The sequence below is a fragment of the Pleurodeles waltl genome, chromosome 3_1, assembly GCF_031143425.1.
Source record: "Pleurodeles waltl isolate 20211129_DDA chromosome 3_1, aPleWal1.hap1.20221129, whole genome shotgun sequence".
Lineage (NCBI taxonomy): Eukaryota > Metazoa > Chordata > Amphibia > Caudata > Salamandridae > Pleurodeles > Pleurodeles waltl.
This window is the reverse complement of record NC_090440.1, coordinates 229,415,142-229,433,304: the sequence shown is the minus strand read 5'-3', so window position 1 is coordinate 229,433,304 and position 18,163 is coordinate 229,415,142. Positions and strand designations below refer to the sequence as shown.

The 18,163-nt window shown below is 44.1% G+C and overlaps 1 protein-coding gene across 2 annotated transcripts in view; it reads right to left on the bottom strand.

Annotated features, from left to right (window-relative positions):
• The window catches only part of HEXA (hexosaminidase subunit alpha), a 51,837-nt gene that overhangs the window by 16,871 nt on the left and 16,803 nt on the right, over window positions 1–18,163 (bottom strand). For both annotated transcript variants that reach the window (XR_011201329.1, XM_069222256.1), the window contains exons 6-9: window positions 17,688–17,789; window positions 16,362–16,494; window positions 13,714–13,894; window positions 13,339–13,425 (exon numbers count right to left, since the gene is read on the bottom strand). Coding sequence is in view for 1 of the 2 variants with exons in the window: in XM_069222256.1 (XP_069078357.1) it covers window positions 13,339–13,425; window positions 13,714–13,894; window positions 16,362–16,494; window positions 17,688–17,789 (503 nt within the window). In the remaining variant the exon portion in view is untranslated. The remainder of the gene's footprint in view (window positions 1–13,338; window positions 13,426–13,713; window positions 13,895–16,361; window positions 16,495–17,687; window positions 17,790–18,163) is intronic.

Sequence of the window (18,163 nt, the reverse complement as noted above, 5' to 3'; positions counted from 1 at the left end):
ACACGGGAAAATGAAAAAATGGTTAGTGGCGGAGTGTTTGTCAACTGGCGAAGTATTTACTTTTATGATAATAACAGTTTTTCTCCTTTTTGTTTTAGTTCAAAGCTTTTGCTGACTTTGCTGTGGCTTGTTGCAGTTTTGGCAGTAGTTGTCCTGCGGTTTGCGTAGTTGCATGTTTTAGGTAAGTAAATAAATTTACTCCAAGTGAGTATTGTTGCAATGCATGAATGACATGTTTGTAGGTGGTGTACTGAATGCAGGATTGTGTGTGAAATTGTCCTTAGAGTTATGCACAATGATTATTGTGTTGTCTTATGTCTAATTTGCTTTTTTTTTTCTCTTTTTAGTGGGATATCGTTGGTGATTGCTGTGGCTGTGCAGAGTAGTTGCTGGTGAGTCAAGCTTTTTCAGGCAAGTGAGCAGTATAGTTTTTGAGTTTATAATTCTTAGTGATAAACCTATACTTTGTTACTTATCTTACACAGTGCTGGTTGTTGGTGGTGTATTTGTCCAGTTAATTTTAGTAGGAAGGATCATGGCCAGCCGTAGGATGACCGCTCAGCAGGTTGTTAGTGTGCTTTTTGAGTCATCTTCTGACCATGAATATGAGACTGACTCTGCATCTGAGGCAGAGGAGGAAGTACAGGATTCTGGAAGTGAATTTTCTGTCAGAGATGAATCATCTGATGATGAAGCCACTCTCAGTGCTGATGAAGGGCCTGTTTTAGAGGAGGACAGTGATGTGCCAATGGTGCAGGAGCCAGCGGCTGAAAGGCTTCCCATTGGAAGACCTGACGCATGGGTTGCACCAAACATGGAGCAGCCACAGTTGCCTGCGTTTACTGGTTTTCCAGGGTGTCGAGTTAATACGGAAAACTTTTTGCCCGTCAACTTTTTTGAGTTGTTTATGGACGATATATTTTTGGAAGAGATTGTTGAGCAGACTAATTTGTATGCAGAGCAGTTTTTGAGGGACAACGCTGCCAGACTTAGGCCACACTCTAGAGCTAGCCGGTGGATTCCCACAAATCTGGAAGAGTTGAAAAAGTTCTTGGGTTTAACTTTTTTGATGGGGCTGATAAGGAAGCCGTCGCTGTCTTCATATTGGTCTACTAGTCCCTTGATGGCAACTGCTATATTTCCTGCCATCATGAGTCGTAACCGGTATGAGCTTCTTCTTTGGATGTTGCATTTTGTAGATAATGCTTTAGCCTTGCCACGAGATCATCCTGATTCTGACCGTCTTTTTAAGATTAGACCTGTCCTTGATCATTTGGTAGATCGGTTTTCAGAGATCTATGTTCCAGGGAAAGAAATATCTGTAGATGAGTCTTTGGTCCTGTTCAAGGGTCGTTTGGTTTTTAGGCAGTACATTCCTAGCAAGAGGGCACGGTATGGAATTAAATTGTATATGCTGTCAGAAAGTAGTACAGGATATGTTTATAATTTCCGGGTCTACACTGGTAGGGATTCCAATATTGACCCCCCTGGTTGTCCTCCCACTTTTGGAGTTAGTGAGAAAATTGTGTGGGAACTTGGTAGACGACTGTTTAACAAAGGTCACCATTTATATGTAGATAACTTCTACACTGGAGTTCGGTTGTTCAAGGAGTTGTTCAGAGTGGACACTGTTGCTTGTGGCACAATCCGCTCTAATCGGAAAGGCTATCCAAAAGAGCTTGTCTGTAAAAAACTTGAGAAGGGACAGTGCAGTGCCTTGCGGAATGATGAGCTGCTAGCTCTGAAATTTGTAGACAAGAGGGATGTATACATGCTAAGCACCATCCATGATGAGAGTACTTCACCTGTGGCTGTTTGGGGTCAGGTTGCCGAAGTGCGCAAACCTGTGTGCATCTTAGACTATAATAAGCACATGGGTGGTGTTGATAGAGTAGATCAGAGGTTAGAACCTTACACTGCTGCTCGTAAGTCTTATGTGTGGTATAAGAAATTAGCGCTTCACTTGTTCCACTTGGCAACTTTTAATGCTTTTGTTGTGTTTAAGGATAGTTCTCCAGAGTCAAGGATGACATTTGTGAAATTTCAGGAGTCTATCATAGCTAGCCTTGTTGTGCTGGAACAGGCAAGAGTTCCTAGAGAAGCAGTGGTGGAGGATGTGGCTAGATTGAAAGATCGTCACTTTGCTGAGCACATTCCTCCCACGGCCAAAAAAAACTTTCCTGCTAAGAGATGTAGAGTCTGTGCTCGAAGAGGTATCAGGAAGGAGACTAGGATGTACTGCCCTGATTGTCCTTCAAAGCCTGGGCTGTGTGTGGGTGGCTGTTTCAGGAGCTACCACACACAGAAGAATTATTGGGAAATTCCGTGAGCGTAAACTGGTGTTTTATATTTTTATATGTTCGGTTTCACGGTTGGCATTAGTCATGTATTCAGTTAGAGCTTTTGTGTTTGTAGTTTTGTACTAATTTATGATTAGTGGTTTCTTTGTTGTTTAAAAACAAAAAAAAGGGGATGGCATGTGTAGAGTGGCCCTTGGCTGGCGGCGTGGGTGTGGTGGCGCTTGGCTGGCGGTGTGTGTGGGGTGGCGCTTGGCTGGCGGTGTGTGTGGGGTGGCGCTTGGCTGGCGGTGTGTGTGGGGTGGCGCTTGGCTGGCGGTGTGTGTGGGGTGGCGCTTGGCTGGCGGTGTGTGTGGGGTGGCGCTGGGCTGGCGGTGTGTGTGGGGTGGCGCTTGGCTGGTGGTGTGGGTGGGGTGGCGCTTGGCTGGCAGTGCCGGCCAAACGCCAGTCCACACACTCATCAGCTGGTGTGATTGCTGTATCAGGCATGTGGGCGTATGAAAGTGATGGGCCCTTGACTGGCGCTGTCTGTGGATGCGAGTCTTGTAATGTGCTGGGCCCGTGGCTGGCGGCGTGAATGGTCTAGTGCATGTCATGTATGAAAGGTGTGTGAATGGACTGTAAAGCGGTTGGTGCCTTGTCGTGGCTTTACAGCTCACGAGCTGTGAGTCATTGGTTCAGTTTTTTGGCCTTTCAGTTATTACCAGTGCATTTCACTTTTGTGAAATCTCTTGTTAATAAAATTTGATCTACTGAACCATCACTCACCCTCGTGCCAAATCCAACCAGTATGTGTGGTACAAATGACAAAACCTGCTCCGCTGTAATCAGGCGTCGCAGCACACTTGAGACACGCTAGGTGCCTCAGGTGGGACCCCGATGATGAAGCATGCCACCAACTTGGTTGGTGGGTGAGGGGTCTTCTTCACATAACCTAAGTGTGTTTCTTTTCACAATTTTAGTGTTTGGCACATCACGGACGTATGTGCACACATCAAAGTGATATATTCCAAAAATACCTGTGTTTGGGGGGGAGGGCCCACCTATGTTTTTGGTCCTGGGTGCGGCCGTCATGTAGGGAAACCTACAAAACCCAGAAACTTTTTAAAACTAGGCACCCCAAGGAGTCTAGGGAGGTGTGGCTTGTGTGGCTCCCCCAACATTTTCTTACCCAGACTCCTCTGTAAACCTCACAATTTGCATAAAAAAGCATATTTTCCTGATTTTTCTTAGTAGGATCACCGCTCCAGCACAAAATTCCTACTCCCCAGTTTTCCCCTCAGTCTCCCAAGTAAAATGACACCTCACTTATGTGGGTCCCCAAAGCAGAGTCCGTCTAAAGATGTATAAAAGAATATGCCCTTATAAACTTGCTGTGCTATCCCTTCTATCCCTTCAGGTTTTGGGCCTTATTATGTTGCAGGCACCTGGGCCACCCACACAAGTGAGGTATCATTTTTATCGGGAGACTTGGGGGAACGCTGGGTGGAAGGAAATTTGTGGCTCCTATCAGATTCCAGAACTTTCTGCCACAGAAATGTGAGGAACATGTGTTTTTTTAGCCAAATTTTGAGGTTTGCAAAGGATTCTGGGTAACAGAACCTGGTCCGAGCCCCGCAAGTCACCCCTCCTTGGATTCCCCTAGGTCTCTAGTTTTCAGAAATGCACTGGTTTGGTAGGTTTCCCTAGGCGCCGGGTGAGCTACAGGCCAAAATCCGCAGGTAGGCACTGTTTTCTCCCAAAATTGTGGATGTGTCCACGTTGCGCTTTGGGGTGTTTCCTGTCGCAGGCGCTAGGCCTACCCACGCAAGTGAGGTATCATTTTTATCGGGAGACTTGGGGGAACGCTGGGTGGAAGGAAATTTGTAGCTCCTCTCAGATTCCAGAACTTTCTGCCACTGAAATGTGAGGAACATGTGTTTTTTTAGCCAAATTTTGAGGTTTGCAAAGGATTCTGGGTAACAGAACCTGGTCCGAGCCCCGCAAGTCACCCCTCCTTGGATTCCCCTAGGTCTCTAGTTTTCAGAAATGCACAGGTTTGGTAGGTTTCCCTAGGTGCCGGCTGAGCTAGAGGCCAAAATCTACAGGTAGGCACTTCGCAAAAAACACCTCTGTTTTTTTCCAAAATTTAGGATGTGTCCACGTTGCGCTTTGGGGTGTTTCCTGTCGCCGGCGCTAGGCCTACCCACGCAAGTGAGGTATCATTTTTATCGGGAGACTTGGGGGAACGCTGGGTGGAAGGAAATTTGTAGCTCCTCTCAGATTCCAGAACTTTCTGCCACAGAAATGTGAGGGACATGTGTTTTTTTAGCCAAATTTTGAGGTTTGCAAAGGATTCTGGGTAACAGAACCTGGTCCGAGCCCCGCAAGTCACCCCTCCTTGGATCCCCCTAGATCTCTAGTTTTCAGAAATGCACAGGTTTGGTAGGTTTCCCTAGGTGGCGGCTGAGCTAGAGGCCAAAATCTACAGGTAGTCACTTTGCTAAAAACAGCTCTGTTTTCTGTGATATGTCCACGTTGTGTTTTGGGGCATATCCTGTCGCGGGCGCTAGGCCTACCCACACAAGTGAGGTATCATTTTTATCGGGAGACGTGGGGGAACGCTGGGTGGAAGGAAATTTGTGGCTCCTCTCAGATTCCAGAACTTTCTGCCACAGAAATGTGAGGAACATGTGTTTTTTTAGCCAAATTTTGAGGTTTGCAAAGGATTCTGGGTAACAGAACCTGGTCCGAGCCCCGCAAGTCACCCCTCCTTGGATCCCCCTAGGTCACTAGTTTTCAGAAATGCACAGGTTTGGTAGGTTTCCCTAGGTGGCGGCTGAGCTAGAGGCCAAAATCTACAGGTAGTCACTTTGCTAAAAACAGCTCTGTTTTCTGTGATATGTCCACGTTGTGTTTTGGGGCATATCCTGTCGCGGGCGCTAGGCCTACCCACACAAGTGAGGTATCATTTTTATCGGGAGACGTGGGGGAACGCTGGGTGGAAGGAAATTTGTAGCTCCTCTCAGATTCCAGAACTTTCTGCCACAGAAATGTGAGGAACATGTGTTATTTTAGCCAAATTTTGAGGTTTGCAAAGGATTCTGGGTAACAGAACCTGGTCCGAGCCCCGCAAGTCACCCCTCCTTGGATTCCCCTAGGTCTCTAGTTTTCAGAAATGCACAGGTTTGGTAGGTTTCCCTAGGTGCCGGCTGAGCTAGAGGCCAAAATCTACAGGTAGGCACTTCGCAAAAAACACCTCTGTTTTTTTCCAAAATTTAGGATGTGTCCACGTTGCGCTTTGGGGTGTTTCCTGTCGCCGGCGCTAGGCCTACCCACGCAAGTGAGGTATCATTTTTATCGGGAGACTTGGGGGAACACTGGGTGGAAGGAAATTTGTAGCTCCTCTCAGATTCCAGAACTTTCTGCCACAGAAATGTGAGGAACATGTGTTTTATTAGCCAAATTTTGAGGTTTGCAAAGGATTCTGGGTAACAGAACCTCGTCCGAGCCACACAAGTCACCCCTCCTTGGATTCCCCTAGGTCTCTAGTTTTCAGAAATGCATAGGTTTGGTAGGTTTCCCTAGGTGGCGGCTGAGCTAGAGGCCAAAATCTACAGGTAGTCACTTTGCTAAAAACAGCTCTGTTTTCTGTGATATGTCCACGTTGTGTTTTGGGGCATATCCTGTCGCGGGCGCTAGGCCTACCCACACAAGTGAGGTATCATTTTTATCGGGATACGTGGGGGAACGCTAGGTGGAAGGAAATTTGTGGCTCCTCTCAGATTCCAGAACTTTCTGCCACAGAAATGTGAGGAACATGTGTTTTTTTAGCCAAATTTTGAGGTTTGCAAAGGATTCTGGGTAACCGAACCTGGTCCGAGCCACACAAGTCACCCCTCCTTGGATTCCCCTAGGTCTCTAGTTTTCAGAAATGCACAGGTTTGGTAGGTTTCCCTAGGTGGCGGCTGAGCTAGAGGCCAAAATCTACAGGTAGTCACTATGCTAAAAACAGCTCTGTTTTCTGTGATGTGTCCAGGTTGTGTTTTGGGGCATATCCTGTCGCGGGCGCTAGGCCTACCCACACAAGTGAGGTATCATTTTTATCGGGAGACGTGGGGGAATGCTGGGTGGAAGGAAATTTGTCGCTTCTCTCAGATTCCAGAACTTTCTGCCACAGAAATGTGAGGAACATGTGTTTTTTTAGCCAAATTTTGAGGTTTGCAAAGGATTCTGGGTAACAGAACCTGGTCCGAGCCACACAAGTCACCCCTCCTTGGATTCCCCTAGGTCTCTAGTTTTCAGAAATGCACTGGTTTGGTAGGTTTCCCTAGGCGCCGGGTGAGCTACAGGCCAAAATCCGCAGGTAGGCACTGTTTTCTCCCAAAATTGTGGATGTGTCCACGTTGCGCTTTGGGGTGTTTCCTGTCGCAGGCGCTAGGCCTACCCACGCAAGTGAGGTATCATTTTTATCGGGAGACTTGGGGGAACGCTGGGTGGAAGGAAATTTGTAGCTCCTCTCAGATTCCAGAACTTTCTGCCACTGAAATGTGAGGAACATGTGTTTTTTTAGCCAAATTTTGAGGTTTGCAAAGGATTCTGGGTAACAGAACCTGGTCCGAGCCCCGCAAGTCACCCCTCCTTGGATTCCCCTAGGTCTCTAGTTTTCAGAAATGCACAGGTTTGGTAGGTTTCCCTAGGTGCCGGCTGAGCTAGAGGCCAAAATCTACAGGTAGGCACTTCGCAAAAAACACCTCTGTTTTTTTCCAAAATTTAGGATGTGTCCACGTTGCGCTTTGGGGTGTTTCCTGTCGCCGGCGCTAGGCCTACCCACGCAAGTGAGGTATCATTTTTATCGGGAGACTTGGGGGAACGCTGGGTGGAAGGAAATTTGTAGCTCCTCTCAGATTCCAGAACTTTCTGCCACAGAAATGTGAGGGACATGTGTTTTTTTAGCCAAATTTTGAGGTTTGCAAAGGATTCTGGGTAACAGAACCTGGTCCGAGCCCCGCAAGTCACCCCTCCTTGGATCCCCCTAGATCTCTAGTTTTCAGAAATGCACAGGTTTGGTAGGTTTCCCTAGGTGGCGGCTGAGCTAGAGGCCAAAATCTACAGGTAGTCACTTTGCTAAAAACAGCTCTGTTTTCTGTGATATGTCCACGTTGTGTTTTGGGGCATATCCTGTCGCGGGCGCTAGGCCTACCCACACAAGTGAGGTATCATTTTTATCGGGAGACGTGGGGGAACGCTGGGTGGAAGGAAATTTGTGGCTCCTCTCAGATTCCTGAACTTTCTGCCACAGAAATGTGAGGAACATGTGTTTTTTTAGCCAAATTTTGAGGTTTGCAAAGGATTCTGGGTAACAGAACCTGGTCCGAGCCCCGCAAGTCACCCCTCCTTGGATCCCCCTAGGTCACTAGTTTTCAGAAATGCACAGGTTTGGTAGGTTTCCCTAGGTGGCGGCTGAGCTAGAGGCCAAAATCTACAGGTAGTCACTTTGCTAAAAACAGCTCTGTTTTCTGTGATATGTCCACGTTGTGTTTTGGGGCATATCCTGTCGCGGGCGCTAGGCCTACCCACACAAGTGAGGTATCATTTTTATCGGGAGACGTGGGGGAACGCTGGGTGGAAGGAAATTTGTAGCTCCTCTCAGATTCCAGAACTTTCTGCCACAGAAATGTGAGGAACATGTGTTATTTTAGCCAAATTTTGAGGTTTGCAAAGGATTCTGGGTAACAGAACCTGGTCCGAGCCCCGCAAGTCACCCCTCCTTGGATTCCCCTAGGTCTCTAGTTTTCAGAAATGCACAGGTTTGGTAGGTTTCCCTAGGTGCCAGCTGAGCTAGAGGCCAAAATCTACAGGTAGGCACTTCGCAAAAAACACCTCTGTTTTTTTCCAAAATTTAGGATGTGTCCACGTTGCGCTTTGGGGTGTTTCCTGTCGCCGGCGCTAGGCCTACCCACGCAAGTGAGGTATCATTTTTATCGGGAGACTTGGGGGAACACTGGGTGGAAGGAAATTTGTAGCTCCTCTCAGATTCCAGAACTTTCTGCCACAGAAATGTGAGGAACATGTGTTTTATTAGCCAAATTTTGAGGTTTGCAAAGGATTCTGGGTAACAGAACCTCGTCCGAGCCACACAAGTCACCCCTCCTTGGATTCCCCTAGGTCTCTAGTTTTCAGAAATGCATAGGTTTGGTAGGTTTCCCTAGGTGGCGGCTGAGCTAGAGGCCAAAATCTACAGGTAGTCACTTTGCTAAAAACAGCTCTGTTTTCTGTGATATGTCCACGTTGTGTTTTGGGGCATATCCTGTCGCGGGCGCTAGGCCTACCCACACAAGTGAGGTATCATTTTTATCGGGATACGTGGGGGAACGCTAGGTGGAAGGAAATTTGTGGCTCCTCTCAGATTCCAGAACTTTCTGCCACAGAAATGTGAGGAACATGTGTTTTTTTAGCCAAATTTTGAGGTTTGCAAAGGATTCTGGGTAACCGAACCTGGTCCGAGCCACACAAGTCACCCCTCCTTGGATTCCCCTAGGTCTCTAGTTTTCAGAAATGCACAGGTTTGGTAGGTTTCCCTGAGCTAGAGGCCAAAATCTACAGGTAGTCACTTTGCTAAAAACAGCTCTGTTTTCTGTGATGTGTCCACGTTGTGTTTTGGGGCATATCCTGTCGCGGGCGCTAGGCCTACCCAAACAAGTGAGGTATCATTTTTATCGGGAGACTTGGGGGAACATAGAATAGCAAAACAAGTGTTATTGCCCCTTGTCTTTCTCTACATTTATTCCTTCCAAATATAGGGGTGTGTGTAAAAAAGACATCTATTTGAGAAATTCCATGTAATTCACGTGCTACTATGGTCACCCCGGAATTCAGAGATGTGCAAATAACCACTGCTCCTCAACACCTTATCTTGTGCCCTTTTTGGAAATGCAAAGGTTTTCTTGATAGCTATTTTTTACTCCTTATATTTCAGCAAATGAATTACTGTATACCCGGTATAGAATGAAAACGCACTGCAGGGTGCAGCTCATTTATTGGCTCTGGGTTCCTCGGGTTCTTGATGAACCTACAAACCCTATATATCCCCGCAACCAGAGGAGTCCAGCAGACGTAACGGTATATTGCTTTCGATAATCTGACATTGCAGGGAAAAGTTACAGAGTAAAAAGTAGAGAAAAATTGATGTTTTTTTCACCTCAATTTCAATATTTTTCTTTTTCAGCTGTTATTTTCTGTAGGAAACCCTCGTAGGATCTACACAAATGACCCCTTGCTGAATTCAGAATTTTGTCTACTTTTCAGAAATGTTTAGGTTTCTGGGATCCAGCATTGGTTTCATGACCATTCCGGTCACTGACTGGAAGGAGGCTGAAAGCACAAAAAATTGCACAAATGGGGTATGCCCCAGTAAAATGCCAAAATTGTGTTGAAAAATTGGGTTTTCGGATTCAAGTCTGCCTGTTCCTGAAAGCTGGGAAGCTGCTGAGTTTAGCACCGCAAACCCTTTGTTGATGCCATTTTCAGGGGAAAAACCACAAGCCTTCTTCTGCAGCCCCTTTTTCCAATTTTTTTGAAAAAAACGAAATGTTCACTGTATTTTGGCCAATTTCTTGGCCTCCTTCAGGGGAACCCACAAAGTCTGGGTACCTTTAGAATCGCTAGGATGTTGGAAAAAAAGGACGCAAATTTGGCTTGGTTAGCTTATGTGGACAAAAAGTTATGAGGGCCTAAGCGCGAACTGCCCCAAATAGGCAAAAAAAGGCCTGGCACAGGAGGGGGAAAAGGCCTGGCAGCGAAGTGGTTAAGGAATCACAGTTACCACCAGGTGAAACTTGTGGTAACCATGTGCAAATTTTAAAAAAGCATTAAAAATGGATTTTTAAAATTGACATGTAACGCACACATGCCCCTTTGGCATGTGTGCGCCTTACAAGTCCAAAAAACACCTTTTGGGGTGCAGCAGAGGGCGCCTTAGGTCCCCAGCACCCTGGGGTTTTGCATTTCCAAAATTGCGAATTCCAGTTAGGAATTCGCTATTTGGGAAATGCAAAAAAAATTGCAAATATGGGCCTACAGGCCCATAGGTGCGAATGGGGGCTGTACCGCTATTTGCGATTCGGTAATAGCATTTGCAATTTTTAAGAAATTGCTGTTACCGAATTGCAAATATGATACATAGCATTTTGCGAATCAGAAATAACTATTTCTTAAAATTCGCTATTACCGATTCGCAAAAGGCTTTTTTGATACATCTGGCCCATAATCTTCTTTTGACATGGTTAGGACAGGGCACTTACCATGATACTAGCATCAAGCTCCACCTGATATCTTTCTAGCCTTCCTCCCCTAGAATGTTTCGAGTTAGGCTTCGACTGGGACATAGCCCTGGAACAATTCTACTCATGCGAAGGGCATCTGGACATGTGCTCTCTAACAGACTAGTCATTTAAATAGTCTCTACTTGGGCCTTTCGGAAGCCATTTCATCCACACGCCACTGAATTCAACACTTAACAATAAGGAAGGTAGTTAGTTTGAAAACGTTTGCCCAGGTTTCTCAGGGATGCAAAATCTACACTGGTTGACTGTGAAACAATGTGTCTGTTTCAAAGCAGCGGGCCTGGAGCTCAAAGTTGTTGTTTTTTTATGGCACGGTTGCTTCCTTTGATAAGGATTTGCTAAATAGTCTTCCAGCAGTCTCCTTCACTCAAATTTCTGCTGTCTGATCAGGTTTGCACTTGCTAGGAAATATCTTTTGAGTATATGGACAGAAAAATATGAAATGACCTACTCATCCAACTTTGTGCAATCAATATGATATGCCTTTAAAGAAAGCACACTGTTTTGGTAACCTAGAGCAGTAGAACTAATTCTTTTAAAATCGGTTTTGCTTTGTTGCCAATTTAAAAACTGTGATTTTACGAAATTATTGTACAACTGGAAGAGAAACACAATATACCATCACATATCCTTTCAGTAACACTGAATCAGCTTTATGGGGACTTACAGTACTGTAAAAGTGATTACTGGAACCGTATTATCACCAAAAAGCACTTTGAAGTGAATGAGGGCTTTATAAATAATCATTTTTATCATTAATAACAACAAGGCAAATCTCTGCACCTGTGTGCACCCCTAGTGACAGCAAACACTTGCTTCAAAGGAACTAATCAATTACTATAAAGTAGATAAAGGGAAACATGTTGCGCTGTTTATAATGAAAGCTTGTGGGTTCAGAAATGGGAAGCGGTTTCAAACATCAGCATTTGATAAGTAGAGTACCTCACCCTAATCATAGTAAGGATATACAACATATACCAAAAAAATGGGAAGACGATCATTTTGAGATCCAACAAAATCACATCCATCTTTATCCAAAGTGGTGCCGTGACATAGGAAATGTGAATATATAGTGCTTAAAAGCAAGTAACACAAAACAACACATGTGAAACATGTAACAGAAAAAGTGAAAAGCAGCTAGTGAGTAAACAATCTTTGTGAATTGCAGATACAATAATTCAGTCCAAATCACAAGCTAAATAATGTAAATTAAGACATCTAAATTCCTGCTGCTTTAAATTGTTGACAACGTTTCGCCCTTAAAGACTTATGGTCGTCATCAGGACCAAGGAAAACCCTTCGACAAAGTGGCACAACCAGTGAAATAATAAGGGCGGTCCTCCCCAGGTGGGGAATTAAAGCAGGGAGCCATTATGACTACCGAAGCTCAGTAGGAATGCCTGTCCATCCAGGACCACAATGAAACACAAAGTTGCTTGACACAAGGAAATCCATAGCAGTCAATGAAGCAGGAGGATCTTCTTCACTTCAGTAAAAATCATGCACAAAATGGCCTTTTTAAATTGCCTCTAAGTTGAGAAACTGCTGTAACCAGGACACGTACTTAGGCAACCTGAACCAAACAAGGGTTCCTGTGAACGAACGGAATTCATCTGTGTATACCGATGCCCGAGTCAGCAGTTCCTGTGTATGCTTGTATTATTGATTTCATGTATCTGAATTTACAAAGATTGTCTTCTCAGTAGCTGCTTTTTACTGTTTTCTCTTACATGTTTCAAATGTCAGTTGGGTTACTTGCTTTCGAACACTATGTGTTCACATTTCCTCAGTCATATCACCACTTTAAATAAAGCTAGATATGATTTTGTTGTACGGGATCTCAAAATATTTGTAATATATAAATGGTTGTCTTACCATTTTTACGGGCGAGCGCATAGCGCTCCGTCCCGTGTTGTAATCTCTTTGGGCTTCAAACCACACCCATGTCACGTCATTGTCTTTCATTGGTTCGTGAGCTTGCCTTTTAAAATCTGCTTGTTTTCATTAGTGAAAGGCATGGATAAGTCATGCCTTTTCTGGTGTTTAGCTGTCCTCGAGTACAGCCACCAAGTACTGAAAACATACGAGGCTCCACGTTTTCCGTCCGGTTTCTGGACTACTTTGTGTCTTTTTTTTCACAGCGCGATCTCGCTGGGAAGAAGTTGAGCGCTTTGCATGACATCTACCCTGTTACAAAGTTAATTGCACTTTTGCCGGTTACGTAGATAATTGCACTTTTGCCGGATACATGGATAATTGCACTTTTCCTGAAAGGTTTCACTACGAGTGAACTTTTATTTCCCTTAGTGTGTCTTCTTTGCACTGATGGCGGCCGTCAGCTCGCTTATGTGAAACTTTTACTTTTCATTTTATATGGCAAGAAAAGTCCAGTTAGTTATGTGAAACTGTTTTATTTTCATTTTCAATTTATGTGGCAAGAAAAGTCCGGTTAGGAGTTTACAATGCTAATTGCTCTAGCCCAAGCAAACGCGAGACCGGTTGCATTGCAAATGCTTGTTTAGTATACGTTGTACATCTTTTCTAATTTGCTTGCCAGTGAGACATTGTTGTTCATACCATCATTTACACAGGTCTCAACCGGGTTTAGGGATTCCTCTTTAGATAGTTTCATTACCATAACCATAGGCATTACTCTTCCCATATGCAGCACAGATCCCACAACTGTCACCTTTAAACCCCTCTCCCCATCTCCTAACCTCTGGATGTAGAAGGATTCCAGCTTGGCATAATCATCCCCCAAATGATGCTCCTTCATGAAGCTCTGGACATGTGGATTGGACTTCCTGAGGCCATGGTGGCATGCAAAGGTAGAAAAGGAGACAAGAGAAACACAGCAAGTTTAAACCTACAGCAAAACTGACCTGCAGCAATGCTGTGCAGAGAAGAGACTTTTTGGGAACAAACACTAAGCTGGCAAGGAGTAATATCACATAATGACACATCATAAATGGAACCCTCTGCTCCAACTTGCATCAATGCTGCTCCTTCATAATAGTCATGCAGTAAGTGTGCAGGGATAAGAGAAAGGGAAGGATGACAGATGAAACAAAGTGTACAAGGAAAGTAAATACCAGCAACTGAAGTCCACTTCGTCACCGCCAAGATGAATGTAGTAATCAGGGAAAACCACGCTGACCTCCTTCAATAATTTGGCCATGAAATGATATGTGGCTTTTAAGGTTGGATCAACTGGGCCGTAGGTACCAGTGGGCTTTGGTCCATTATAGCAAGGAGTCAGGAGGCCAGGAACACCTAAGGCAAGAGAACAATGGGAGAAGCGAAAGAGTGAGGACAAATTAGAGAAACATAAAGGAGAGACATGTGCAAAGGGAGACAGTACATGTATCAGCTTGTAAAAGAGAATAATGAAGGAACCCAGATCCGCTGAGAAAAGCAAACAACTATTACAGAGGGAAAAACAAATTAGAAGCTTATAGACCAAACAAAAAAAAACATTGATACTCTTTAAATAACATAGCTCTACAAAGCTAATTATGGAAGGAAGGCGGAATGGTAACAGTCTTCAGTGTCACGTAACTGGAAGAGGGGGGTCTTGTAGGATCTAAGAAATGGGTCAAAAGTTTATAATTCGGTGTTATTAGGCCATTAAGAACGGACTTCATGCCACAAGAAAGAGGCATCTGGGATCCACTCAAGCAGAGGTAGCTGTCCTATTGGCACACCGTTTCAACTAAAGGAATATATCCTAAAATGGATGAAAAAGGCAGGGAATTTGGCAGGTCTAATCTTTTTAAGCTGACCATGATTGTCTCAGATGAAATTCAGTGGTACTTCAGAACAGACCTATACAACACTTAGTCCCAATGGTAAACTCAGTATTGCGATTCCTTAACTTTCCAAGTTGAGATGATGGACATCAGAGAAGATATCTTAGCCAACATGAACCATGCAATATCACAGAAATATTACAAACACTACCTTGCCCTGGTGGAGAACCGTATTGGACAAATCTGAACATAATATCTGGTTTAGTATTCCTACAGGAAGCAGGAACAATGGAAACCCAAAAGGAAGCATTTTATATATGCCATTTTAAAAGAGACAAATGAATATATTGAGGCAGGTTTTTGACTAAGCTCACAGCCTGCTTCAACAAGCACAATGACTTTTTAAATGAGAAAGAAGGAAAGGATCACCAAAACTATTCCCAATTTTAGAAATTGCACAAATATCGAATAGAATATTGTTTCATTTATATTATGCTGCTGAGTCCAAATGATGAACATCTTAATAGTCGTGCCCATCACATCTAATAATCCCTCTCAGACCACAATTCATGATGTACTAGTCTCTCAAATACTAGGACAGCAAAATGAGAGATGCCAGCACTGGATGGAAGGGTCCTCTTATTGCAGTGCAACAAGGAACTCTCTGGTGCAGTGGAAACCTGGATGAGAACTCCAGAGACATCTGGACGGGACCCAAGAACCAAAGCTGGCATTCTGTATCCTCCAGAGTCCACATGCATCTTTTTACCAATGTGGGAAACATTGTAATGCTGGGAGTTTTACTACAATCTACCACGTGGGGCTCCAGTCACAGATGGCATCTTCCAAACATAGAAACACAGCTTGAAATGAACCATTCCAAAAACACGTCGTTCTGAAGGTACCACTGAGGATATCAATATATTTCTTGCAAATGTAACTGACTGAACTATAGCCTATTGTGGACTCACATTCTTATACCATGGGCAAAAGGAACTAGTTGACTATTGGAAGAGAAATGACTCACTGGATGTAACTTAAACTGGTAGTGTTTTTAGCTTAGTTTGAGCTTGAAACATTTTGTATAATGGAGTTTGATAGAGAGGTGAAAGTAGACATCTTCTAATTCTGTTGCTCTGAGTCGGTATCCACCACCTGGAGTAACAATTATCTGAACCAAGGTGACATTCCTAAGCTGGCCTTCTTGGGAATCTATGTTGTCTATTATTTGCTAGATATTTTTCAGGAAGCAGTGAACAGTACTATATTAATTCTAGTGCATTTTGCTTGCAGGCTCGGGAGGGACGAAGAAGAGGGGAAAATGCATTGCTTGCCCGCATCTTTCATTTTTCTCTATCATAAACTTGTCTTCATAGAAGAGAATCCTGACACTGATGGCCTTTAACAAGGGCCATATCCAAAAGGGCATAACTTAATCAAGAGCACAAAATAGGATGTTTTCTACTTCAGTCAGCCTGGTAGAGATCTTACATATCCAAACTGCCTGTTTCAGTGCATGTACAAACTATTTATTTTCATCTATTTCTGTCTGCTTACAATTCTGACAGTCAGTCCTTCCCTCCTATACACAGAGACACACAACACACACAGATGTTCCTCAGAAGGTTCCTCCCACCACTGCTATATTTTCTCACGTCCCTCCTAACTGATAAACTTTCAGTTCCTGTGACAGCCACTGTCTCCCATTCACAACCATACATACCCTCAACCTTGCCCCCTCATACAGCTGTACATATTGCCTTTGTTTGACAGGCAATCCTCTATAACTTAACGGTCTCCCACGGACGCTTGCACAGGTGTCCACGTGTCAGTCTCACTCTACATTCAGGCATCTCATTTTGTCTCTCTATTTTATTTTATTTTTGAATCCCCATGCCACTAATCTACATATGTAAGAAAAATACAAATGGTTGTAAGACATCAAGATTAGCATCCTTGACTGTATTCTTCTGCTCTTCTTGATTACTCACCTTTTCCCCAGGACTGTGTGTGGCCAGGAGTATCAAACTCAGAAACCACTCGAATCCCACGCATTCGTGCATACTCAATCACCATCTGGACATCTGCGGCAGTGTACACATGCGTCTCTTGGTTATAGGCACCCTACAAGGAAAAAAAGGATCCACTCTGGGACAGTCTCCTTACAATCAGCCTCACGATTCATTAGGCAGGTCTGAACAATGAAGACAACAGAACTGTCAAATCAGCATGGAAGAGCGGACAGGGTAGTGCTCAGTGTAGAGCAAGTTACACAAGGGAGAAATAAATTGTGCAAATTACCAGGACTGGAAGGGAGCAAGATGTTATAGGAAGATACGGAAGACCTCTAATCTCTAATGCAACTATGAAAAGCAAGCAATATTATGCTTAATATGGGTGATAAGAAAATAAGCTGAAATGACAAAGCCTATGAAAGGGAAAATCGAGCAGTGCCCTAAAAATGGAGTGCCACTGGCTGGAGTCGCAACAGAAGACATAGTGAGTTGATGGTTCATAAACTTGCAAATACAGTTCATGGAATGTGTCCCATACATTTCAAATCACTAAGGGAATGGGTATTGACTGTTGAAAAGAGGTCAGGAAATGTGGTCTATTCCATGGTGTAAAGCTCGTCTGATAATTCATGTACCTGTGCCGAGCTCAGGAAACATGGCATGCACATTTCTCTCTTGCGTACAGACTCTGCGCTGGCCCGAAGGAATCTGCAGCATGCACGTTTGCACCTTTCCTCGGAGCTCACTGTGCAGTACACAGCTCTCTGAGGACCTCAATAGATGGAGGTGCGCCTCTTGGCATGTATGCCAGAGAAAGGACACCATCCACTACAATGCGATGAGGCGATGAAATGCATAGTTATTGTTTCATGCTTAGGTCAGGTATTAGAGTTTCAGATGAGTGTAAGTACTGAAGTGTATATCCTAGTCATACTTCAGGACTTGGTGAATACTTTTTGGTGAGTGCAAGAAAAGCAGCATGTACCTTCTTATGCTGAGCCACGGAACTGTAGCGACTACAACTGCAGTAGCTCCAGGAACTGAACGAAAGCTGCTATGAAAGGGCATTTATGGGTTTGATGTCATCGCATTAGCTAAGGACAATGAGGATGCTCTTCAGTAGTGATACGAAGAAGGGCCTGTAATTTTACTTCAATAAACAGATACATAAAAGGAAGATTGAAGCACAAAATTGAATCTTGCATTCTTGATACAAAATTCTGATCTTTGGAGCAAGACAAAAGGTATGAAGAAAGGGATATCGATGGGCCAGATTTTTGGTGTCCTGACAGGGATCTGTACCTTAGCACTGAGTTCCGGAAAAGTGACGCTCTGAAATGGAAAAGAAGGGTCATCCACGATGTGCCAGTGGAAGACATTCAGCTTGTTATAGGCCATCACTTCCTGCAACAATACCATTAATAAAAAGTTACCATTGACAAAGAACAAATAGTCCAACAGGGCAAAAATAAAACAGACTTGTGTAGGCTGTAAATAGGCAGCTCCCAATATCCAGATAAACATAATCTCTCACTCCTTCACGATTAAATGAACTGACCAGAGCTTTTGTGCTGACACGCCTATCATCAACTACTCTGGATTACTCACAATAACTCACTGCCAGGCTCCAAAGACAAGCAGCTCAAAGTTCCTTTACGTATAAAAAAAACAGGACCACATCAAATCAGCTCTTAAAGCTCTCCACTGGCTGCTGGTACATATCAGGAGTAAATTCAAGGTCCTTTACTTCATTCAGAAAGCATATTGGGGCAAAGGCT